The 26,123-nt window shown below is 40.3% G+C and overlaps 1 protein-coding gene across 3 annotated transcripts in view; it reads right to left on the bottom strand.

The window, feature by feature from the left end:
• Nucleotides 1-2,148: 2,148 nt before the first annotated feature.
• Nucleotides 2,149-26,123, bottom strand: part of LOC138196605 (seizure protein 6 homolog) — a 104,930-nt gene continuing 80,955 nt past the window's right edge. The window contains exons 5-18 of one of the 3 annotated variants that reach the window (XM_069146819.1): nucleotides 25,433-25,618; nucleotides 23,958-24,126; nucleotides 23,298-23,464; nucleotides 23,016-23,210; nucleotides 21,497-21,635; nucleotides 10,500-10,696; nucleotides 9,041-9,235; nucleotides 7,790-7,981; nucleotides 5,876-6,070; nucleotides 5,664-5,702; nucleotides 5,461-5,569; nucleotides 5,267-5,363; nucleotides 4,404-4,475; nucleotides 2,149-2,609 (exon numbers count right to left, since the gene is read on the bottom strand). In XM_069146819.1, coding sequence (XP_069002920.1) covers nucleotides 4,449-4,475; nucleotides 5,267-5,363; nucleotides 5,461-5,569; nucleotides 5,664-5,702; nucleotides 5,876-6,070; nucleotides 7,790-7,981; nucleotides 9,041-9,235; nucleotides 10,500-10,696; nucleotides 21,497-21,635; nucleotides 23,016-23,210; nucleotides 23,298-23,464; nucleotides 23,958-24,126; nucleotides 25,433-25,618 — 1,907 coding nt within the window. In that variant the 3' untranslated portion in view covers nucleotides 2,149-2,609; nucleotides 4,404-4,448. Of the gene's footprint in view, nucleotides 4,276-4,403; nucleotides 4,476-4,637; nucleotides 5,364-5,460; nucleotides 5,570-5,663; nucleotides 5,703-5,875; nucleotides 6,071-7,789; nucleotides 7,982-9,040; nucleotides 9,236-10,499; nucleotides 10,697-21,496; nucleotides 21,636-23,015; nucleotides 23,211-23,297; nucleotides 23,465-23,957; nucleotides 24,127-25,432; nucleotides 25,619-26,123 lie in introns of those variants that run through there. The other 2 variants (XM_069146818.1, XM_069146817.1) reach the window with 2 other exon arrangements.

The raw sequence follows: 26,123 nt of genomic DNA, 5'->3' as shown, positions 1-26,123 counted from the left end.
TGCCAGAGTACTTCCTCTCTCTCACAAAGCTACAGAACGGCTAAAATCAATCGACCCTCATCAGCTGTGTAAATGGAGATGACTGAGACCACTTGATCAAAACGTATGGGCTAATTACTGGGGTGGCTCCGGCAAACATAGTGACTTTTCACTGTGAACATAGACAAACATACAGGACAAGAAACACTATACGGTACAACACTGTCTAATCAAACACTGGAAACCTTAGCTGTCTCTTAGCAAACAACACTGAGGACCGTTAAAAGGAGCCGTGTGCAGGACTTAGTGACATCTAGTGGGTAAACTGAAGATTGCAAGCGACTGAACACTTCTGATTGTGTAAGTGTGTAAGACAAATAAATGGTGGGCTCGAAACTCGTACCCTCTCTAGAGTCAGTGTTTGGTTTGTTCCTTCTGGGCTACTGTAGAAACATGGTGGCGTAACATGTGCAACCTGGAAGGGGACGAAGTCCCTATGTAGAAATGTAGGGTTCATTCTGAGGTAACTGATACAAGGTGAGTTTTGTTTTTGTTTCAGTTGATTACACAAACAATTGGAAATATCATTTTCAATTTCTGCCAATAGATCCCCCTAAATCCTATACCCAAAGATGTCACAATTACTTTGTTGCCTACAAGAGATTCAGTATGAGGAAGCCTTCATAACTTTTGTGAAATAGTATTTGATTTTAGATTTCAAGTCGCTGGTTTCCCTTTCGGACTTTGTTGCCTGCTATATTATTGCACTTCTCCTCGGTCTTTAACTGGACCCTGCGAACTTCCCAGTGTTGGGGAATATAAACAAACCAACATCTTTGTCTACAGTCAGTATGAATGTGGTATACCATACCATCGATTTCTGTAAATTCAATTTAACTTTCAGTATTTCATTTTTCTCTGTCGGGTATTACAGGTTGAGATTTATTGTAAACAAAAATCAGCAGATATTAACTAGATATACTGTATGATATAATTCACAGCCTGACTGAAAGAAAACATTGAGAATGAACTGGTGGGTGCACCTCGAGTGAGTCCTACCTGTTATCATGCCGCCATCTAGAGGTAAGCAGCTGTATCACTAATTTAATTTGGCGCTGCCTCCAGTTGTTTGCACATTACTTCCCATTGGTTTCACTTTAATATGAACATGCATGCTCCAACAACACATTGCTGATATGTTTAAGACACCTGAAGCAGTATATTATAGTTTATACTGCTGCTTTTAGTGCTTAGTAATTTCACCCTCGGTGGTGTTTGGTAATGTTGCATTTAGACTTGTCATAGTTTTCAAAGCTCAGCAGATATTTATAATGACAACAATAGTTCTGTCCTGTCATTGTCTAAAGTAAGAATTCTTTTCATGTTGCAAGTTAACTCACCCAAAGATGAACTTACGCATTAATGAGCCACTGACAAATACTTTAAACATCAGTTTATTTTATTATTAATCAGAGGATTATAGATAGTTGAAAGGTGATTTGGTTTCCTGGGTGTGGTCACAGCAGCTGTGACGCTGAAAGAAAGATCCGTTAAAGGATGTGCACAAAGGAGATGATGTCTATCTACAAATATAACACAAGCAGCTGCACCGCAGCGTGACCCCCCAACTAAGTAAACACCCATCTGTTACGTGAGGATTTACTCTGCAGGATTTAGATTGTTTTGTAACACGGGGATCAATCTGAGGTTTAACTCAACCACCTACATCAGTACGGTGGCTGAGTCCCATGGTTACTGTGCTGTATATTGTCACTGGGTGTTAGCTCAGGGTCTGCTAAAGCTGGGGTACAACCACATTCTGCAACATACACAAATGAACTAATTGCTATTTAATCTTTAGAAGCAGACTTTACAGTGTGACATAAGAACAGTGGTGAGCAGAGCTGATATGTCCCGTATGAAAACTGAGAAATCCTCTGAGGCTCTATGCAGTTGAAGCCACACGTCAGCTTGTAGGAAAATATCCGGCATCATTTGTTATATTTCTTGAAGTGTAATCGTATAATGGAAAAAAAATACCCCGAAACATAGTGTGGTGCTCTAATAACGTCAGGGCCTACAAATACAAAATGACAGTCAAACCAAAGATTCGGTTTTACAAACATTTTCACGTGATTTCTCAGGTTATAGTCAGTCGTGAGGCACTCATATTAGACAGGCAGTTTATTTACAAATAGCAGACCCATACACAAAGAAAAGAAACTTCTGATGGCAAATTTTCCAAATAATGTTGGGTAATTTGGGAATTTTTGATCCAACATATCTCAACAATCAAAGCACCCTTTCCCTCCATCTCTAATTGCCACTGGCACTCGGCATCAACAAGAAAAAACAAAAGTACTCAAGAACAAACAATCACCAACGGTCATCAACAATTTACTTTTATAAAAATATCACCATGGTGTTCCACAGATTTAACTGTGCAAAGAAATACATATTTACAGTAATACACATAGAGGGGGAAATTAAACAAACAAACAAAACTGGGAACAAAAGAAAGTTGGAGGAAAAGATGAACAGTGCAGAGAGGCTCCAAAAAGGCAAAGCTTGAGCAATTCTTGCTTTAAGGTCTCTAAATGGACACCTCAAAAATATTTTTTTCATTTGTCCTGTAAAGACCAGACAAACAAGCAGTTAAAGAAGGGATGATAATGATAGAGGATGATGCAGCTTGTGAAGTTCGCATTTGCTTTTTACAAATACAAAATAATGGATTCACTCCTCAGTAACAATACAATACAGGAATATTACAACAAACATTCCCTCTGTGTCTTACTGATTTTACATATTTGCAAAACAGTTTGTAGTACATCCACTTATGTAGTTATAGTGGTGCTTGTGAACCCTTTAAAATGTTCTATCTTTCTCTGCATTAATTTGACCAAAAACATCATCCGATTTTCGCACAAGTCTAAAAAGTAGATAAAGAGAGCCCAAATCTTCGAGTGGCAAAAGGATTAAAACCTCCAGGATTAGCAGTTTAAGGTTGAAATTAGATTCAGGTGTTTTCAATCAATGGGATGATAATCAGATGTGTCTAAAAAAAACAGGGATGTATCAAAGTCTGAGCTTTACGACACATTTGTGGAAGTGTATCATGGTACAAAAAGGAGATTTATGAGGACCTCAGAAAAAGAGTTGTTGATGCTCATCAGGCAGAAAAAAGATTAAAAAAAAAAGATAAATAAAAACAATTTTTTTTTGAAGAAATTTGGACCGCCACCAATTTACAGTACACATGGAGGCAAGATCACTCCTAAAGTGCAAGGTGTGTAACAGTCCGCAAGGTGATGAACTCGGTGTAACTTCTAAGCAATTTAAGGCATCTCTAACTTTGAATAAAGTTCATGTTCATGAAACTGAGAGAACTCTGAACAAGAATGGTGTGCAGTTTTGCCACTTCTGCACATCTGCAATATATAACCATTTTCCTCAATAAACAAATAAATGAACACATGTAATATTTCTGTCTCACTTGTTTAACATGGTTTTCTTGATCTACTTTTAGGGCTAGTGTAAAAAGCGGATGATGTTTTAGGTCATATCCATCCAGAAATATAGAAAACTCTATAGGGTTCACAAACTTTGAAGCACCACTGTAGATCTTTTAAAAACTCCTGTTCATTAGTTCTGGACATTTTATAAAACCTGACATCTAAAAAAAATAATTACGGTACATCAGGAGAATAGATTTTAGTTGGGGACAGCTATAGTTGTCATTAGCATTTATTATTAAAAGTGTCACAGACAAATCTTTGACAAATGACTGACATACCTCCGGTTCTTCCTGTACCAGTATTATCTGTGCCTTTGTTTGGTATTTAGTAAATGTACTATGCACATTAACTGGATTTCAAAATTTTCGAATCTTTTTCTGCCCATTCTTCATCTCAGTTCTTCTCTATATTTATCTGTCTGTACTTAACTTCAGTTATTTTTAGTTTCTGATGAAAACACAAGTAAGCAATCAGCTGTATTCACTCAAGGAAGGTGCTTTGAATGACACTACGAAACAAAATATGACCAGTCTGCATGTGACAGCGATGTTACAGTTCAGTTATAGTACCATGTTAAGATGACAGAGGAAGGGGAAGGATTGTCTTCATGTTGGACAATGAGTTTAAAAAAAGTAGCTTATTTTACCCTTTATCCATAATTTTAGTGGTTAAAAAGCATGATTTACATTCCTTAAAAGGGTCACATGTCTTATGAAAGTACCAACACCATATTTCTGCATTTTCAATAATCAGCAGTTGTGTATTCTTAAAGAATAGTCTGTAAATACAAAAAAAAAAAAATTGTTTTAGACAAAAAGAGAAACCATATCATCATGTGTGGCAGGTTAGATGAAACAAAAATGGTTTTAGGAAAGATGTGCTCTCAGCATTAGGAGGAGCTCTCACCTCAGTTGTTCTGCAGTACAGCCAAAGTGGACATACTGACAGGGTTTAGTATCTAGAATGATTCTGCCAGTGCTGAAGAAGCAGACAGGGGAGAAGAAAAAAAAAACAGAATAATGAACAAGAGAAGAATTGTATGCATAGAGTCACTATTCATACAACAGCCTGGCTCTGTGATCTTTGGCTCTACTGTGCGTATATATATATATATATATATATATATATATATATATATATATATATATATCCTTGTGAATTATGAGTCAGATGGAAACAAGAAGCACAGGAAGATACAGGAAATGTCTACAGTTGCTAAATCGTTTTTTCAAAGTAAAAGCTAGATCCTACTGGATAAAGTGCATCTTTTTTTTTGATGATGCAATCACTGCTTAGCTGAATATAGGCTACTATAATTTTTTGAATAAATAACATGAACATTTTAAGGTGCACAACCCAGTTTAGAGCAAAAACATTCATTATCACACCCGAGGATTGCAGCATCCAACATGATTCGTGCATATGCCATGGGTAAGAGACACAACAATAACAACAAAGTAGGTTTAAACATGTCACTCTCACTCAAATGGATGAAGGATGGAAATCCAGGATGCAAAGGACCTTTGACATCAGAGTGGGGTGAAGGAAAGTGTCCTTGTGTCCTATTTTTATGAGCAACATCATCAGCTTCAAGGCCACAAGTTCTTACTGATGATTGATTATGGTGATGGGAAGATGAGGTGGAGAGTGCCCTCCGGTGGTGAAACACAGGATGACGACAGGATGACTGCCAGATGGGGAGGGGATCACGACAGCACACTGGTGTTCTGGGAATCCACGTCTTGCATGTTCATGACATCTGTACTTACTCCGCTCTCGTATACGGGGTTGTTGAAAGCCGACTCCTCTGTCATGTTGTCATAAGGCGGCAAAGATGTCGGCATTCTGACAGACTTGCCTTGGAGTCTGAGTAAAGAGTGGAGAAGAAAGAGGGGAAGAAACATTCTGTCAAGGCTCGTCCGATTGCAAATGAAACACGTACACGTATTAGATTATTACTTACTTTGCAAAGTAGATATAAATCCCGAGGACAACCACCAAGATGACTGCAGTTGGAATAAAAACAGCGAGGGCAATATTGGTTCCCTCCATGCTATATTCTGTATTAACAACTAAAAGGGGAAAACAAACACAAAAACATGTATTATTTCTGCAAACAAAGAAATATCAATATATTGACAGTGCAAGCTTCAAAACATGGCTCACCATCTAGCCTGCGTTCATTCACAAACTGTGTTGAGGATGCTGCAAAGACACAAGTTGAGTTTAGTCAGTGTTTGGAGCAGAGCACAGTGCATATTTCAGAAAAAAGCCCTTGCATTCTCAAATAGCAACCAAATCAATAGCACAGAGTTTTGTGTAGGCTGCACTGGATTTCCAAATGTTTGGTTAAATAATAGCGAGTGGGTATGGTTTACTTCTGCAGGCAGGAGGGGTGCTGTTCCACTGTGACGGGTGTCCAGGGATGCAGTAGATGGTGGCCTCGCCATGCAGCTCGTAGCCGCTGTGGCAGGAGAAGGTCAGCGTCTCTCCCGCCTGGTAAAATGCCTTCTCAGAGCTCTGCACGCTGGTGGAAGCAGCGCCGGGGTTTCTGCACGGCTCATACTTTTCAGCTGAGGAGGAGGGCAACAATATCTTACATCACAAAAAAATAGCTTTATACAGTTTTCTATCAGCAGTAGAAACAATGACAAAACATTGTGATATTGTGCTTTAACTCGTATAATGAATGAAACAAGAATATTTCTGCATTGGTTCGGTTGTAGTTTGTCTCCAAAGAAACAGAAGTGGCATAAATTAGTGCAACAGTGATGTGTCTTCATCATATATTCAGCGTGGGCCTCATGGGCGGACCTTGTGGGTCCAGGCCTGTCCGTAAAGGTCACTGTGCCCCTGAGGCTGAACTCCCTGCCCGAAAATACAACTCTAACTATAATGCTTACCAGCTACAAGTAAAAAACAGTTATACAATTTGGTATTGGATGAGTGAAAAGCAAAACAAATGAACAAAACAGTGATAGTGTGCATTTAGGAAACCATTCTAAACAACAACCTCCTGTCTAACCAATTAAAAGTAGTTACGTTGGAACGTTAGATGAGATTAACTAGTGTGGATATTTTCTTAAAATCTAAGCATTGGAATGGCAAACGCAAAACTTAGTTGATATTCATTTAATATATACATAAAAGAATGGTCTGGAACAGCACCCACATCGGCAGTCAGTTGTGGCAGTGACAACCAAATTCAAGCTAATGATTCGGCTGATATTAGCTCGGCACACCTGACCGTGACTTACAGACAAGCTGCAGTAACAGGTTGGGCTGTTTACATTCAAATCAAATAAATTTGTTTCGTTCTTCCCATGCTACTTTCCAAGGTCTCACACAAAGTACGGTAAGCATAAAAGGAAGCTAAAGCTTTTTTTTTTTTTTTTTTTTTCTCTTCATAGTAAATGGTCTGGCTTACTACTTGTAATGTTGTGGTGAGTGTTTCCATGAATTTGAGATATAACTGTGGGTGAAGTCAGAGGAAAGCAATTCTCATAGCCAGTAATGAATTATGTCCCATCCTAGCTGCATGTCCTTTTGTTTGTGGTAGCTGCCATCATATCTTGCTGAAATCTGCATAGCTCCTGAGTTTGTGGTGACTTGTAAATCTCCCCGTTGGCAGAAAAGATGGTGACAGATTAACCTGCACTTGACCCACATATTCATAGTTTGACTGACATTAAACACAGCTCCATGATAACAGCCTCCCTTGCTTTCTACACAGCCTTTAGACAAAAGACCGATTTAAGAAAAGCTTCTTTCCTGCAGTGTTTACTGACAAAAACGAACCAGAGTCAATCAAAATGTGGGACATTGTCTAAATATGTGGGACAAGGCATACAAATGCTGTGCAGTCCCACCTAAAGATGCACTTTTGAAGTTGTAGCTAGAAGAGTGTGCACATGGTTGTGTAGTTTAATCACACACACTGGTTCCTCATGTGGCTTACCGGATGCTGTTTATCTTTTAGTTTGTCGTATAGCCTGAGTGGTGGCACAACGTACGCGTTGTTTCATCAATTGCCTCTTGAAGAATGTTAAATGGATTTCCGCCGTGCATCTTTATACCGTTTGATTTTCTGGACATGGTGCGTAACAAGTATGTATGTATGCATGTATGTATGTATGTATGTATGTATGTGCGCGCGCATGGCACTCTGTCATAGTTCATGACAGAGTGACACCTGTCAGAGCTGACAGCCCGTCCGTTCCTTATGCTCTGGCGCCGACTCTGCGTATATTAAAATCCCTCACTCGTGTATATTTGTGACTTCTGGGACTTACGGACACACTTGGGCAGCCTCTCGCTCCACTTGGGCGTGGCTGAATCTCGGTTGTAACAGGTGAGGAGACTGGAGCCGGACAGGATGTAGCCTTTATTACAGATAAACTGCACAGTCGCTCCAACGTTGAAGCGGCTGCCTGCGATCACTTTACGACTGTGCTCCACATTTCCGGGGTCCCGACATGTCATTACTGGTGCAACACAAAAACAGAAAGTTATTTGTTATTACTGCCATTAGTGGTGTCCGAATACTCTAATGAAATTTGTGCTTCTAGCAAAAGGAAATAAGTCTTTACAGTATTGTTTTCATATTAGTTTTCTTGGATAAATTACCAATTATGAACAGGTAAATGATTTCAAGGACATGGCTTGATTCCATACAAGATAAACAAACACTATTCAAAGTATCAAAATGCATTTTTATAGTAGTCCATCAACTTTTTTGCTATTAATAAAAAAGATAAAAATCAATGCAGCAGAACCAAAGATAGAATTTTTTTTTTTTTTTTTACCATTCCACACAACTTTAATCCTAGTTAAAACCTGGTGCCGTTATTCCCCACAATGCAACTCACTATTGAGAGTTTGATCAGAGAGAGGTGTGTTATAGTAGCAGTGGTAGTAGTAGTGGAAAAAAAAGTCAAACTTTTATTTTGAAATCTAAAGAATCTTTGTCGCTGCACTTTATATGTTTCCCATGATGCAGCACACGCGCACAAACTGTTTGCTGTCATGACAGTAACGACCAAAACTAACAGTCACATAAGTAGCAGCATCTTATTTGTGTATTTGTAAACAAGGTTACGGGGAGATTGAGCTGCCTTTCAATTTCATACAGGTAAATTTTAGATCTCAAAACTTGATGAGCACACCAATTTGAACTGTAAATCAAATTAATCTACTTTTTATTTCATTAGGTTTTTTTGTTGCACTTCGTTAGTCATGTTTTAAACAGTACATGAAGGCATTGTGTATTACTGCACGATTTTTTTGTGAAATATACTTGAATGGCTCAGAAATTTAGAAGATTTGGGTCACAACTCAATGACTAAGGAACAATTTGGGTCCTGATTGACATAATTTTGCTTAGACACAGCTGATACATATGCAGTGTTGAGAAGTCTGCATAAAATATGCAGATAAAATTAAATAATTACACGAGAGTTTCATTACAAAATCTAGTCATCGTACTATGATAACATAAGTAAAAAGAAAAAAAAACCCACTAGGTTTTGTGTGCTTGCTCTCACCTTCCCCACATTTTGGCACATCGCCGCTCCAGGAGAGATCCCACTGGCACATGAGGATTTCAGAGCCCACCAGTTCGAATCCAGGGTAGCACTGGTAGGTGACGACGGTGCCGTGAATGAGGTCAGGGTGGGACGTGCTCTTCCAGCCGTTGGTGATCTCCGGTAGCTCGGAGCAGGTGTCATTCCTTGGCACCTCTATTGACATTTGAGCAGTTGGCATCGCGTTATGTTGGGAGGAAAGACGGAAGACAGAACAGCAAACGGGGAATTGAGAAGCGCAGAAATGGGAGCACAGACAGAATAGCCAGTAGTACTGGGAATACAGGAATATTCTCACAATATTACATTTTCTTGTACGATAAACAAATCAAATTTTCATTCTTTATACGGGATCTGGACTGTATAGTTATGATCCTCGAGGAAATCCAAACATTAATATTCAACAACCTCTGCAGGGAATGAATACAACTGCAAAATGTTCAGCTCTTTGAGCTCTAACCAGCAGCGGTTTGGGAGGGGAAAATGTAAATAGAGACTTGTGATGTTTGCTAGGAGGAACCCAGCAGGTGGTTTGGCAACAGTCAATGTGTGCCTCGCTTAACTGCAGCATACATGGCCAAAAACACAAAGCGTTGGAGAGAACCAGCTGATGTTGAAGTGCACCCTATTATTGTGTTAGTTGTTACTTAATTCATGTGCACCTGTAATGAGCCTGAGGACAGAGGCACAGCAAGAGAGGAGGAGACAGAGGGACAACTCTTTCCAACTGGTAATTTGCTGGCAAGGTACGAGTAACATTTTATATTCCACAGTTTTGGTTTCTCAGTGGCAATTTTCAGCCCAATATCACTACAAAGCATGTAATACACCCATCAGTCCACTAGAGGATACTGTGTCAGTGTTGCGTTTGGCCTCGCCTAGGCGTGAATAGTACACGCATGTACGACCAGGATCGAAAAGAGAGGTCATGTGATAAAGTACCGAGAGTGCTAAAGTCCAAGTGGGAAGTAGGTCAAGAGTGGTTGGATGGAACAAACACAGGACTTTCACTCAAAATGACAGGTGTTTGAATCCTTGAGAAAGCTAAAGTCAACATGGATTTCTTTTAAGTTATGTATATCATGTAACAGGTAATTGATGTGAAGTACGTAACATTACTTATTTGAAATTACTTGTAACCCAAACCATGATCTTTTCCTAATCTTCCCCATGTGTTTTTGGTGACCAAACCTGAGGCATCTTCTATTCACGCTTTGGCAAGTCCAAAAGTAACCCTGACACGGTGTCCTCTAGTGGACTGACGGGTGTATTACATGCTTTCGAATGGTATATAATCTTATACTAAAACCGATTTAATCTAAAGAGAAAGTTTCTGAATGTTGTTAACCAGAGAAAATGTTTTTTTTTTTTCAATAAAATATAAAAATATTTAATCATAGTTATATTCCACACATCTTACCAAAGAAGTGAACCACAAAGCCATTGTTGTAGCCGTAGATGTTCGTGGCAGGATCTGACTGAAACTGAATCGTGACATCGGCCATGGAGGTGTAGAGCTTGAAGTGGGGCCGTGTGCCGCTATACTGGCCCAGGATGTTGGCTGTCAGGTCGTCCCCATCATAGAAGGTCAGGATGTCGTTCTTCCCCACATGGAGACTAAAAAAAAAAAGATAAAATATAACTTTAGCTATACAGAATGGTGCAGGACTCTGTGGTGTAGTTGCAGAGTATTGTGCACAGAGACTGAACTGTTTAGTGTGTGGCGTTTTGCTTTGCTGATGAAAGCAAAAGCTGATGATATTAGGCGATGTCAGCAGTACTTGCAAAATTTAAATTCTGTTTATATTGGATGGATCCAATGTGAAGTAAACACTAAATAATTCATGATGTACGTCTCTTCTCCCCACACATTACCCCTCGTGAATATGCACTAATGTGCATATGAGCATAATGTAGGAATAATCCAAAGGAAAGGAACTATTTGAATTATCCTTTACCAGCACTGCAATACATGGGAAAAAAAATTGGATTACAGAAAATAAATGTAAACATGTCATCCAGTATCCTACTTTTTCTGTGTAATTCAATATAAGGTAGACAGGCCACAGTTTGACAGAATACGTGCTGCTGCAGATTAAGTTAAGAATGCATTAACCTTTTCCATTTGGAGATTCATATGTTCTTTGTCTCTTTATAGAGCATCGGTAAAGCTTGACATTTATTCATACACAGGGGATGGAGAATGGCAAAAAACAAAACAAAAAAGCCAAAGACGTTGTTATTCTCTGCTGATTTAATAAGCAGGGGAAACTAGTCGCTCTTTACGTGCCTTAAGGTGGCTGTATGACTGTATTGGGTTGCGTTAATAGTCACTAAACTGTGCTGATTAGAACTCAACAGTGACAATAGCACAATGTGTTTTTACAGCTATGAATCACTTGTCTCACATAAACTCTCCACCGCTATTTACTGTGCATGATCAAGCTACCGATCGAGTGCTCAAACTATTTTTAGGAAAGCAGTGTTTTCCTCAAAACTGTGAGAAAACATTCCTTACAGCTTCTCTCCACTGGCAATAATGCAAATTCCCAGTTTCTCTCTCAGATGTAAATGTAATCACACCTTGTTCTCAAACAGCTTGTCTTTGTCTTTTTCCCTTTGTTTGTTTCTCTGCGTGACAGATTTACTGCAACACTACACAAATATCCAGTCATGTCATCCAATACAAAATTATGATCTTTTTTTTTTATGAAAAATGTTAATTTGTTGATGGCAACTGGTCAAACATATTTCACAAAGATAGAAATGTGGGCTATGAGACAATTTTCTACTATCTGATTAAAAATGTGCATGGAAATGCACTTTTATAGAGCTGCACATTAATATTGCTGATGCAGTCTTTATATTTTAATTATGTGAATGTAAATCACATGTTCCCTGGTGTGGGAACAGAGCACCTGAGAGAGATATATAGATTGGTAGCAGGTGGTTCAAATCAAGTTCATCCGGTCAGATGAAAATCTAAATATACTTCATAGAGAAGTCATACTCTGATTTGAAAGCCTTTAAACATCCATCCTTGTCCCCACCCCATTAAACCAACAAATACAAAATACAAAAAAAACATAGTCAAATTACCAAGTTGAAAACCATGCATTCATTTAAATTTAGCAATGTGTCTGCAGTAGACTGGACACTTTCAGAGCAGTAACACTGTGAAGGTTAGTATCTAGAAGAGGGCAGGTTTGTACTGAATATCTGATGTGAAAATCTAACAATATAAGCAAATCACAGCAAAATTCACTTGGGTCTATTTATACTGTAGAAATGCTGAAGCTACTATAATACAAAATATTGCATCCACATCATAGTTGTGAAAATCAGATGCAAAATGTTTTAAAGATGAGATGAAGAAAGACAAAACTGTTTGTTCCTCTGACTCAATTTAAAAGCAATACGAGCAGTTGAGGCTGTGAACATTAAAAAACAAGAACATTATGTTTTGATGTCAATTTTTTTAAATTTTATTTCTACTCTGTAATTATTACTCTGTGATCTTTCTGTGTTTGATGTGTTTGTTGCTTCTTAAAATTTGAAAGTTAGTAGTCTATCTTGCCTAATGAACACCCTCTCTATGAGCTCTATCTCTATGTTTGCACTGATTGCCCTCTGATTTGTCTCGCCTGTTTGACACAGTATATAAAGCACTGAAAGGTATTGTGCTTGTTCTTCATTCAGTCAAGGGGGGGGGGGGAAGTATTATATGTGCTGGAACATTGAGGGACAAACTTGAAGAAAAGTTTGAACGAGTTTAGTTTGAGGCTCTTCCTTTCTTCAACAAAAGAATTAGAAGTTGGTCAGACTAGCAGCATTTTCGCTTCTTTTTTTGGACCAAACATTGTAGAAATGGGCCAAGTAATCTGTGACTGATATGATTTTATGATGGAGGAAAAACAAATCACCTGTGTGTTTACCTAATTGCCCTCAATCGTCTATTCACAAACCTCCTCCCCCACAGAATGCACCCCCTACTTTTGAACAGAAACCAATTGCTGATAAAATCACCAAAATGCATCCTCTTCAATTGTATTTACCCACACTCGGAACAAATCCTCCATAGTCTATGTAAACTATGACCATGGGACAAAACCTGATAATAATCAAGCCTACAAGGTGCATATTTATAGACCACACGACATGACTAGAATGATGGTTGGAGAAATCCAGACAAGCAACTTGTGCCAGGCTGCAAATAATTTAATGCCAGCTGCATGAATGTGAGCGAAATGAGGTGCTGAGTGAGAAGGGGCTCCCTCTGGTTAGTTGGACCACTAGAGGACTAATTTACACCTCCGTGTTCTCTGACAGTCAGCAGCTGTGGATGACAGTGATGGAAATGACAAAGATTCCACACCTCATTCAAATATAGAACCATGGTATCTTTTTTAAAAGGACTTGAACAGAATAAACAAATGTTTTCAGACACCTTATACTCCAAGAATAAGATGCACACAACAAAACTGGGGGTGTCCATCTGTGAAGTCCACAGCAACAACACAGCCAAATGCTTTGCATCTTTCTCTCTTCACATCTCCCGCTTTTATTCAAGCTCTTCTTTACTTGCTGCTCATGTCATGAAGGATATCCACCATATCACTGCATCACAGCATGTCACCTTATCTTGTCCCAAAGGCCTTCCTGCATTCAAACTGCCCAAAAAGGAGCTGCAGATCTTTCAGTTAGCAATAATACCGTGTGATTACGGTCTCTGCATTTCATCATTCCCGTCACAAAAATCCTGTAACACCAAGAAACTTGCTTTTGACAACATACGATACAGGTTTAGATACATTTAGTGGTGGCAATACCAATACCTGGGTCTAGTTCTTGATTTTACTTCTTTTAATCTGATGCTTTTTACTTCCCTTCTTCCAATTACTGTATCTTATCAGCACCACAACCCATATTCTTTGGCTTTAAATGGGTATACCGGTAGAGCTCAACAGCATTTCTGTTGACCAAACGTGGGCCTACTCTTCACTATCAGAGAAGTCTTAATGGGTCAAGAATGAACCAGTGCTTATTTTCATCACGGGGTCATAGAGTTGAAATCTGTCTTCACACCTTCAGTTAATGACTTGGTCAAAGAGCTCTTTTATTTGAAATATTTTGTCTGAGCCGTACCTTAATGCAACTCTGCTTTTCCCTTCTGACACACACAATTTTGTCTTTCTTAACATTGCAAGACAGATGCCCTTTTTGATTGGCAAAACCTTAGATCTACAATAACCTTTTTCACAACCACACTGGCTAAAGATTTTTAATCTGATGTTAGACAAGATGCAAAGCCAACACTGCTGCCACCTCCAAACACCATCAGCTTTTATGGTCTACATCATTGAGCGAATCACACGCTTCCCCACTTGACACCCTGGAACTGCTCCTGCCTGGGCTCCCAAATTGTCCCCTCCAGTCACTCTAGCTCATCAGGAATGCAGTCAACCTTGGTTTTAAATTTTCCCCACTGACCCGTCTATTCGCTCATCTGTCTGCTTGAAGCGTGTTTAAAACCCCGACGACGCCGCAGAAGAATGCCAAATGCACAATGGCTTCAGTCCAGACTTGCACAGCACTCGGTGGTGAGTCACTACAAGGCCCCTCAGCTGCTTTCTGTGGCAACATGGTAATCGCTCCATCCAAATGTCATCCCACCTGGCTCCCTTAATAGTCGCTCCCCGAAGTCATGAACAGGAATCAGACGCTGCCCTGTGTCGCAAACTGGTAACTAATCATAAAAAATATGTTTAGACGTCCATTCATCTTTTCTTTCCATTTTACAACAGAAATGTTAATTAGAATACTGTCAGGGTACTACGGTACTGACACCTACATTGTTTAATGACAGTCATGAACGACTAGTGATGTAAGACTTTGTTCAGACTAGAGGGAAATCGGATTTGTTTTTCAAACCAGATCTTTAGGACAGACTGTCTGCACTGTTATTTGCAAGTGAGAGGATCGGATTTGGTGTGTCGGGGCATCACCAACCCATCTGCATGGGTTGCTGTGGTAACAATATACACACATCTACGCTGGTGATGCGGCTTTGCAATGCAGAAGCTGTCAACAAGAAGTGGCAGCAGACAACTTAATCGCATTTAAAATCGGCTCCAAATGTGGTTTGGATCCAGTTCATTTTTTTTTTTTTTTTTTTTACTTTCAAAAATCCATTTGGATATGACAAAAAAACAGATTTGGACTGGGAGTCTAAACAAGGCCTATGACCGGCTTGGTTACGCAACAGTAAAGTATGCAAATGCACAAAACCTTTCAAAAATTTAAACTCACTTTAAAAAATAAAGGCAATATTTGTCTTCTTCTATTGAATATCTCTTTCACCAACATGACTTGGGTGTTTAGAAAAATAATTTCTGAAAACTCAGGCTGAAGGCTCAGTTCCACAGATGATCAGATGACAGTTATTTTCTACAAGCCTCTTAGTATTTTGTCACCTTCACTGACCTGTCAGGTTTAAAGAGCCCAGCAAAATCTCCAGTAACTTAATGGAAATATCTTTCAGTGTCATGCTTTCAAATGCAACCTTCAATCTAGTGCCAATTTGACTTGTCCTGCTCAGATCGAATGCTTCCAGGCAACAACAGTACATGACCTAGGCACATATTGACTTGTAGGGACCATGTAATGCTCAGACTCTCCACCAGAGGACTCTATAAACCCAGAATGTCCAGTCCAAAAGAGCTCCAGTCTGCTCATTAAACTGACACAAACATGTGATCTGTAAAAGACATTTCCTGATCATGTCGCACTGTCGAACATATTTCGAGATACAGTGCACTCTGAATGCGAGAACCCACATGTGAGTCGTTCTACCTTGCTGTGTTCCACAGGTGGGGATATCAGCTGTAACCTCCGGTCTCTGGCTCTTGCTCGAGCCATGCTCCATGCTAATTAGCAGAGAGCCAGCCCTCCTGTTTGGCCTAAATTAATTAATCAGTCCTCATTATGCACACTGCTTCTCTGTAATTGCCAGCACAGGCCCAGTGATGAATGATAATACAGCACACATTCTCATTAGTGTGGTAAAGTGTGTGCCCACCCTTATAATGAGACAGCTCTTATCCACAAGAGCCTTTTGTCACTTCAACATGGATAACGCATGCACGCAAACACGCTTTGGCACAAATTACATGTTGACCAGGCCTTCAGGAATGCTGTTGTCGGGCTGAGCAGACCAGACATGAAGGTAATGGTGGGGTCTGCGGGGATCAGAGAGGCTGTGGGTTTCCTACTGCCATGACAGCCACGCATGACCAGTCCTGAGATAACTAAAAGCTGGCCACAGCAGCATTAATTTCCAGTGAGCAGCCTCGTGTGGCTGGGATTAAAACAAATTTGAAGGCTGGTGCAATTTAAAATGAGATCTCTGAATGAAAATCAGTGTACTTCAAATCAAACTTGTTTACTTCTGCATAGAAAGAAAAAAAATCCCCCTCTGATCTTTTTTCTTTTTTTTTTCTTTACCCAAGTGCACTGGTTGACTTTCAACATCAGACATTAATCAGTTTTAATCTCCATCTAAAGAACAGAGAGGCATGCAGGGCCGCACATAAGCCTGTGCGGTATTCAGACATTGTGGTTTATTGGTATCCTCTGATGCTATTATTCCTTCTTTTTTGTTTTTGATCTCTGCATCATATTTTGAGTGACGGCTCATATCTCAGTGGCTGTAAGCCTGAGAGATGACGTTTGGGGAATTATGTTCATTGTGACAATGTGGCGGCATAAACCGCTGCGCTTGTACAGAAACCAACCAGCCTTCTACGAACCTTCAGTATGTCACAGCTGGGGGAAACGTAGCCTTTTTTATGCTTAATCAGCAACATGTAAAAGATAAATGGATACTATTTTTTGTATTATTGCAACCTGATGATTATATGATGTTGTTTCAGTGTATTAAACTTTTACCTGTAAGCATTTAGATGTTTATAACAAAGATAAAGTCATTACTTTACAGAAATCTATAGAGGTGCTGTAAAAGGACAGGGGGCATGGGTGACTTCACCCATCACACAATATAGACTACTTAACCACACTGCGCTGTTGTTACTTCTTTTGTGATGCCCCTCCCTGGACAGCCCTGTCAGATGCAGCGGTGCTGATTAGATTGAGGTATTAATGAGCCCGACCCAGGGCTTTAATTTCAAATGTCAAATAATTTGAGAAGCATAAAGCTATTAAGAAAACTAGAAGGTAAGATTTAGATGTTTACAAAGCACCTTCAGACCTTAAGTGCAAATTCAAGTTATTTGACAAATCCTTGTCACCTAATTGAAGGAGAGACCACCTGGTCATGAAGGCTGTTTAAATAAACTGGGTGACACCGAACAGGAGGACTAATTTCTGAAACACATCATCCCTACAACTGAAGAAGAGCCGCCGCCTCGCACAGTTTATCCACGTTAATTCATCCACTGCAGCACAGAGCCCAATTTGTGGATGAATTAAATAATCTGACCTGAACCAGTTGGGTCCAGATGGTTCAGGTTGTGAATTACAAACTCTGAACTCTGTTCAGAACGTGAAATGCGTCATAGATTTCTAATAGACAGCACATTAAAATGAGACTCAAATTAGCACAGATGTCTCATTTTGTTAAATGCCTGTTGGTTCAACTCCTGTCCTCCCGTTTCTGCATGGGTTCATGTGCTCATTTACTTGTATATTTACGTGATGTGTTCATTTGCATAGAGAGCAGGGAAGTGAGATCCAAACACATGGAAATGCTGGCCAATTCTGATCGGGTCCCCCAGCCCGAATGATTATGCCTGGTTGGCCTACATGTTGTTAGATGATGTCATGTGCTGCGGTCTATGTCTGATAGCCCTAATACTGTTAATGAGGCAGCAAAGCTTCATGCAAGTATAGTAATGGACTGTGACCACCTCCCTCTGATGACTGCTGGTGGTGCAGGGTCTGTGTTCGGATTGAAGTGAACAGGAAATACTCAGTTTTCATGTTAGTGGTTGGCAGAATATCACAAAAAAGAGGGTCTCATTCTACAATGATTACACAGCATGTTATGACTTTTTGTTACATGCTCATGAGTTTATTAGTTTTTAATATATTCAATTTTTTTTTTCATGCTGACCTTTACAAGGTGTTCAGTGCATGTCTGAACAAATCTGTGACTTTTCAAAGTGAACTGACCACATGAATCATCATCATCAGTGAGCGAATCAGTGGCTTCCAGCAGTGGAGCTCCCCTCCGGGGTTACTGAGAGCACTGCTCTCAGCTCAGCTGTGATTCACATTGTGTTATGTCCTTGTAAAAGGCATATTTTAAAGAATGCAAAATCCACAGAAACGATCAGAATCTGATCGTCGGTATTAACCTCATGTGCAGTGCTTGTATACTACAGCCATAATTCAGTATGGAAGTGAACGTAGCTTGGGACTATTAACAGCTCAAGGGCCTGATCTAATAAAGGTTTGCATGTGTACAATCACGTGCAAACTCCACACCACGTGCAAAAAAAAAAAAGTCCCATCTGATTTACCAACGACATGCAGTGAGGATTTCGTCTTTCAAATGTGCAATTTAACACATTGTCCATTTTGCGTGTTTGCCTGCGTGCATATGTAATATTGGGCGTTTCTGCTTGAAGGTACAAAATACTGGGGAGGAACATGTAAAATAGAAAAATGTAGCACCTGCAATGATATTTACTAAACCTGAAAGTAGAAATAGGAGAAGTGATTGTTGTGTATTTTAGTACGACTGAAAGGAACTTATTAATCAGGTGCGCAAATCTTGAGAGACGGCTGCTCTTATTGTGGTGAGGAGACGCAGAGAAGGTGATTTTACACCTGAGGAAACATTTTGAGATGACGGAGGCAAAAATTATTCAGACATATCATTTGTCCAGCGATGACATTTCTGAGTTATTGAATGAACTGAATGATGATTGACAGCCAACAACCACGAGGAGCCGCGAAATACCAGCAATTAAAAAAACTTCTTACGACTCAGCATTTTCCTGGCTCTGGGTCGTTCCAGCGTATCGCTGCTTGGATATCCCACCCAGTCCCGTTATTCAGGTGTGCTGTCACAGGTCCTGAATGTGTCCCGCAGAATTCACAGGTAGCTTCATAAGGTCCACGAGCACTCACGAGGAACTGAATGAAAAGTCACCTGCTCATCACAGAAAGATCTGGACCTGCTGATCGGTGTTTGTTAGAGGATCTCATCCACCGTCCCTCCGGTTTTATTTGCAGATGTTTTATTGTTAAGCCTTTTTTTCGCCTTTTTGTTTTTCCCCACAGTGTTGACTTTCTTGCTAATAATCTCCTACAAAGCGTTTTGTTCATGTTATATTTATATTTCTTAATTTCAATGGGACCAGATTTCCTTTTCGTTTTGAGGTTGCTCCCATTGCTGGAATCACTTTAACACACGCAAACCCCTCATTTAAATACAGCGATTTGCACCTGATTTCAATGACGCAATTGCTCTTAGTAAATCACCCGCAAAACGGGTGCAAAAACATGTGCAAACTTTTGAAAGGAACATGCAATTTAGTACCCTCTATTTGAGATCTTAGTAAATCAGGCCCCAAATGTACTACTGAACTGGTGCTTGTGAACTGATGTCCTCATTTATTGTTGTACTGAAGCATATTTGACATGGTAATTATGTGCTCTACTTTAACAATCTTTAACAATTTTAACAATCTCAATCTGCATTTAGGTGCGAGTACAAATCCACTTTCCCTTGTTTAACACCAGATAATCTGAGCACAAAGTAAGGCAAGGTACTTGATGCCCTAATTGTACATAGTTGTGTTTTGGGCATTTTGAGTGTTATCTCCCTTTTTAAAAGCCAGGCGCACTTGCTCCTTGGTGGGCTGTGATTGTAACAGCAGATTTGCCAACTAGTAGGAAAGAATGCTTCCCTGTGAAGAAATGATCTGCTTGTGTACAAATCTTTCACATTGTAATATTTTTATTCTCAATCCGTTGCATGTTTTTGCACCGCTGCATGTCCCCGTGTGTCTGTGTGCACACACTGTGCACTGGTCTGTGTAGGTACATATTATCAGTTTAACAGCGCACCATTAAAATAACAGCAAACTACTGATTCATTAATTGTTTTTATTCAGTCGCATTCCGCTGGCTCAGAATAGCAATGCACCAACAATGTGCCTGACCACACCTCATTTTAAGACCCACACCCCATTGCTAATATACAGTGTGGGTGTTGGATGGGAAAATGACAATTGCGTCAGCCTGATATTCATCATTGTACTTGATGCAGAGTTAGAGCTCAATGTATCTTTAAACTGAGCTCATCGAAGTGGTTCAAATCATCAAAATGACTGATTTACACTTCTACTTGCTCTCGTCCTCAAGAGATGTGTTGCAGTCATGTATCTGATTTGTTTTGTGGGTGGTCTCCTACTAAGGATTAATCTGTCAGCACACTGTCTGGACCTCATGTCATAATTAAATTAAAATTCATCAGACTTCTCGGAAAGAATTATGTGTATGGAAAATATCTAAAGTGAAGGGAACAAATGCCTGCATGCATAAATGACCACTGTGACCAATAGCTTACAATGGCCTCTGTTTGAGATTTGTCAGCGACTCTGTTTTTCTAGCACCTCGGGCAGTATTCCCACTGGTTTAATTTTAACTCCCTGTGCCCTCTTGTCTGCAAGTGCTTCAGGCAATAACACAAATCACTTATGCTGTGTTTTTTTTGTGCTCGCCATAGGATGTATGTACTCGGTAATATTGAGAGATTCAGTCAACCGAGGCAAACGGAAAAATCCATACGAGATAACAAGACAGTGATGCAGATTCTTATGCACACACTTTGTTTTGTTTTAAAGTAAACACTCGGTAGTGAAAGCAAGGTGATGAGATCATCTCCGGACCGACTGTGTGTGGTGTGCAGGGTGGGAGTCATGTAAGAGTGACAGGTGAAGGTGAAACAGTGGGCCTGTAATCTGTGTGCATGTGTCAGTTTTGACATCTGTGTGCATGTGTGCTGAATTACTGTCGGGTAGGCCGGATAAGTGGCTCAGAGTAGTTCACTGCCAGAGCATATTCATTTCAAAGCCAACTCTAAAGCAGACACCAGGGAAGTGGGAGCAGGGAGGCTTACTGGCTAATCTGGTCAGAGAGCGAGCTGGAAGCAACACAGAATTCTTAATGTAGCGGATGTTTAAAAAAGAAAAAAAAATCTAATTAGTGCCTGCAACCACAGAAACACTTCCCCGTGTGTATGTCACAGTGTGTCTATGCGGGTGAAAGAAAAGATGAGATGTGCATTTGTATCGGGAGAGGAGTTTTAAACATCTCCAGGGTGATCTGACCTCCTCCCTGACCCTCCCGGTGTGATTTCTGCTCTTGCACCTGGGTGCAGTCTCTTACACTTGGACGTCGAGCATGATCCTCTTGTCCTCTTCCACATGAATACCCCAGATGCAGTCCTGCCCCTTGTCGTAGGCTTCGGGCCAATTAGGAGACAACACCACACCGACAGAGTCTGTGATCTCCCCGCTGCACACAGCTGCAACACACAAACACGGCAGGTTGGCACTGAGAAGCAGATTGTAATGTGAGGATTTCAAAACACAGAGAGCTGATATCGCAATAAATTTAAGATGCAAACAAATATGTTGATACATGAAACACTTTGCTCTGAACTGGCCCGTAAGCATTACGGCTATGTTTCCATACAAAAATTATCAACGAGATCATTTAAAACGAATGGCAATTTGCTCGTCTGCAACGTTCTGAAACCGGCCAGTTTACGCCAAAGCAACCGGACGAGATGGTGTAACATCTCCATGGCAACCACTTTCTGTATTTAAATTTTAACTGCTGGCTTTTCAGGCTTTTTCGTAGCAGGGTATACTTTGCAGTATCTCAAAACGTGAATGAGAGTAGCGACAGCAAGATACCGGCAACAGTTGCATTTTTTAGTGATGATAAAATGGCAAAAAAGGTTGAGAATTTGGAGCCACCCATGGGGGCTTCAATGGACTACCCAAATATATGGCATAAACTTGTGACTGAAGATCTCCCCTGGATTTGTCAAGGTGTCCTGTCTTTTTCTGGAGCGGATCCATCGTTTAGAAACTGCCTTTATATTCTAAAATTGTCCACTTGCAGCTTTAGGACAGGCTTAGTCGCCAGCAACAACATCAGCTGGCTTGAGTCTAGACGAGACAATTTACAGCAATTTTTCCTGCCCAATTTTTTTTTATTATATTTTATTTATTTATTTCCCCCCCATCATGAATCTTTGGTCTGCACTGGCCTTAATAAAACACAGCTAAAACTGAGTGTGCATGCTCCCTATTAAACTCCATGCCAACACTAAACCACTTGGTGGCTATGACCCACAAAAGCAGAAATAAAATTTTCTTATATATGGCTTTACTAGTGAGCTTTTCAATTTCACTCTGTGGCAGAATGGCCACGCAGGCATAAAGAGGAAGGGCAGCCTGTCGTGTTTGTGTGTATGTGGGAAGAGGATGATAGAGAAAAGAAGGGAAAGGGGCTCAGGGTTGGACCGTTGTTAAATCTGGTGCATTTATCTGTGGCATTGTTCACTTTAGGTGAGCTATTGTCTGCCTTTTAATCTTGAGCACTTTTTAAAAAAATCTGCTTGCATATCAAAGTAAATCATTGTTACAATTTCAAGAGGAAATTTATCATGGATCAGAGGAAAGCGGCTTAGGAAGATATAACTAACTGCTAGTGGTATTTAATATTTGAACAAAAAGGCTTCACTAACTCCTGCAATGATCAAGCAGACAATGAAAGCCTTGGGTTATTAGGTTAGTCATATCTGGTTCCAAGTTCTTTTTCTGTGGAAGCACATTTTTTTTTACAAGATTTAATGCCCCACAGTTGCTTGAGCAGATGAAATCTGTTGACTCACCCCTACAGGCTGGCTCGGTCTCATTCCACTGTGGGTTTTGTGCATCCACACACTCAATCACTACAGAGCCTTGCTCCAGTGTGTAGCCAGGGTCACAAGAGAATTCAACCACGGCGCCCACGCCGTAGGTGGAGTCGCTACTGCTGAAGTTGCCGTACTTCACAAAGGGCTCGTAACACATGCCTTTTGCAAAAGCTGTGGACACAAAGGTGCATGACATTAAACATGAGGAAACGACCGGGCTACTACTAGAAAACTCTGCAATGTGCATGATTGACCTGCCTTCGTATCTGATGGCTGCACCGGTGGAAGTCATCGTCCCGTCTGTGGTAAACTCAACAAACAGGTGGCGTCCGGTGCTGAGCACGCCCTCGTTGGGCAGGTATTCAACCTCGTAGGAGTCGTACACAGGCGGGGAGTCGATGTTGTTGCCATTTTTAATTAGCAACCTGAAAAAAAAAGAAACAGAAGGAAGGCTGATTAAAACAGATGTAAGTCAGCCTTGAAAGGTAACGGAGGAGGTGCGCACTGTTCCAGCTGTGGCTGTAATAACTTTGTGATAACGCTCCACACCTCTGTAATGAGGTGAATGGCCATGCAAGACAACAGCCATGTGGATCAGCAGTTAGTTACAGTGGAAAATGTATTGCAATTGCAGTCTCCTCCTGCTCACTGCCTTCTAGTCCCTTCAATTCATTTGCTGATAGAGCGCTCTGAAAGGATTACAATGATAAAAGGTCCTTTCAAATTTATCTGTCACTCCCTAAAGATTTTGGCCATTTATAGCCCTTGAGAGATTTAACGCTCGATCCACAGGAATACTGTTTCTCAGAAAGTGGGTTTAAAGCTTGATGCCATCTATCTGGCAAAGATGTACACATTTCCACAGTTTCTACTCCAACTTTCATGTGTTTTTGAATTTTAGTGGCATGCGTGAATAACCTGTCGTCATCCTCCGCCAAAGCCACCTTCTCAAAATGGATGTGAAGCCGGTGGCCTTCAGGGGCTTCCAGGACCCAGTGGCATGTCAGGTTGTTGCTGTAGTTGCCAGGGAAACCAGGAGAGACGATGCGACCATAGGTGGCATTTTTTATCATTCCCCCACAGGATGCTATATGAGAAGGAAAAGGAGGACAAAGAAACTAGGTGAAAACTAGATGAGAAAAGTAATGACACCAACTATGGAAGGAGATTTCAGTGAAAAGTCCCAGTCTGAGCAATGATTGCATCGATATCCAGTGGACTGGCTGGGGCTACACTAGGCGGCTCTCCTGGGTCTAAGAGTGTCCGATTGTTTGTGAAAAGAACGGCAAAATGGCAGCAGTAACATTATCAGTTCAGAGCAGCTGCAAGCAGGCGCAGTGAGCGGCTGGAAGAGGCAGATGAGCTTTTACCAGCAGGAGGAGGAATGTCATGTGCCCAGTTCTAATTAAGGCAGCCAGGTCCAATGGCCTTGTTTTTGCCCTGTCTCAAAAGAATAACTCCCTGTGCTGCTAATCACATGCAAACACACTCGTTTGGCCTCTGAGTGAGACTAATCAACTCGGTAGGAGACAACCTGGAGAAAGCTTTCGTTAATCAAAATCACCTGTTTTCTCTGGAAAAGTTGGAGAAAACAACTCCAAGATCGAAAACATTTTTTTTTTTAATAATTCTCGGAAAAAAATAATTACAAAATGTAAACATATATTTGCTTTAGAAGCCCCTGAATCCATTTTAATTACAACAAGGTAATTAGTATAAATCTATCGACGACCCAGAAAGCTGTCAAGGGCCCGTTTTTAAGAATCATACGTAGGCCCTCTCGCATACAGACAATCTTTTACAGTTTATAAAGTTACCAATCCAAAACCTATATCAAATTTGTATTGATTATGAAAGCTATATACAGCACCTTTCCACCTTGTGTGTAACACCTACAGTTTTGAATCATAACCTCTTTTATTATATGTATTTGTCTTTTATTGTAATGCTCCAAAACTGCAGTTTTATTCAAATAAAATGGACCTTTTGAATTTAGTTGCTTCATTTTCAAACGCTACTAAGAAACAAGGCATGCTGGGAAATCCTACTTTGTTTGTCCAATGACCTTGCTCCTTGTTGATATTGTGACTTATTTTTTTGACTCATTGATTCAACCTTTGAGCAAGAAGCTCTTCAACAAACAGAAAAAAAGTTAGCAGCATAGGCCAAATGAAGTGTGTGTGCACTCACAAGCATGCACTTCTCTTTGGAGTGTTTGAAGCAAGCGGGGGGGCCCAAAAAATGTTTTTTGCACTTGGGCCAATTGCAATTTTGTCACACTGCAGCTGTTATACTGTTCAGATTGGTGAGGGTGGCTACCTTGTTGCCCTAAATTACTCCTAATAGTGTTAATGAGTGAACATGTGTCCAGCCAAAGAACTAGTTTGTCTTACCGACACATCTGGGTTCTTTCCCACTCCAGTAAGGTGTGGTTGCGTTGCGACAGGTGAGCATTTTGGGGCCTTGCAACTTGTATCCAGTGAAACAGCGGAAGTAGGCTTCTCCACCAGCATGGAGGTGCGTTACCGAAACTTCGCCACCGGTGGGCTCTTTGGGAAATACACAGCTCAGCACAAAGGCTAGAGAGGAAAGGGTCAGAAATGGAGAGACAGAGAAAACAAAGGACATACTTTGATTAATTACATTATTTTTTTTCCCAGCATTATTTTTGGCATCTCTTTGGCTTGTAACGGCCTAAAGCTACACTCTAGTGTAAGAATTAATAAACAATGAGGAAGTCAAATTTGTCATTTTGGTTTTGTTAGTAATGCAGGAAAATGATACTGAATGTAATTATTTTAGTGTGATCTGTCCTGTTATAATGTCTAATATGTCACACAGGAGAGAGAGAGAGAGAGAGAGAGAGAGAGAGAGAGAGCTATAATGCAATTATATCCCAACTCAATTAGTGTGATAATTATCAGTTCTGTAATCACAGTGCAAACACTGTAACTATATGTACTGCATATTCTGATGAGGAAACAATTCATCACGAGGCCTGCTTGGTCCATTTAATCCACCCCCCCCCCCCCCCCCCCCCGTTACATTTTCCGATACATAATCTGCAGGGCTCAATGTTTTATT

This window comes from Embiotoca jacksoni, unplaced genomic scaffold, assembly GCF_022577435.1.
Source record: "Embiotoca jacksoni isolate LCO1_2020_lvr unplaced genomic scaffold, fEmbJac1.0.p SCAF_13, whole genome shotgun sequence".
In the NCBI taxonomy this organism is placed as follows: domain Eukaryota; kingdom Metazoa; phylum Chordata; class Actinopteri; family Embiotocidae; genus Embiotoca; species Embiotoca jacksoni.
Note: the sequence above shows the minus strand (reverse complement) of the source record. Positions and strands in the feature narration are given on the sequence as shown.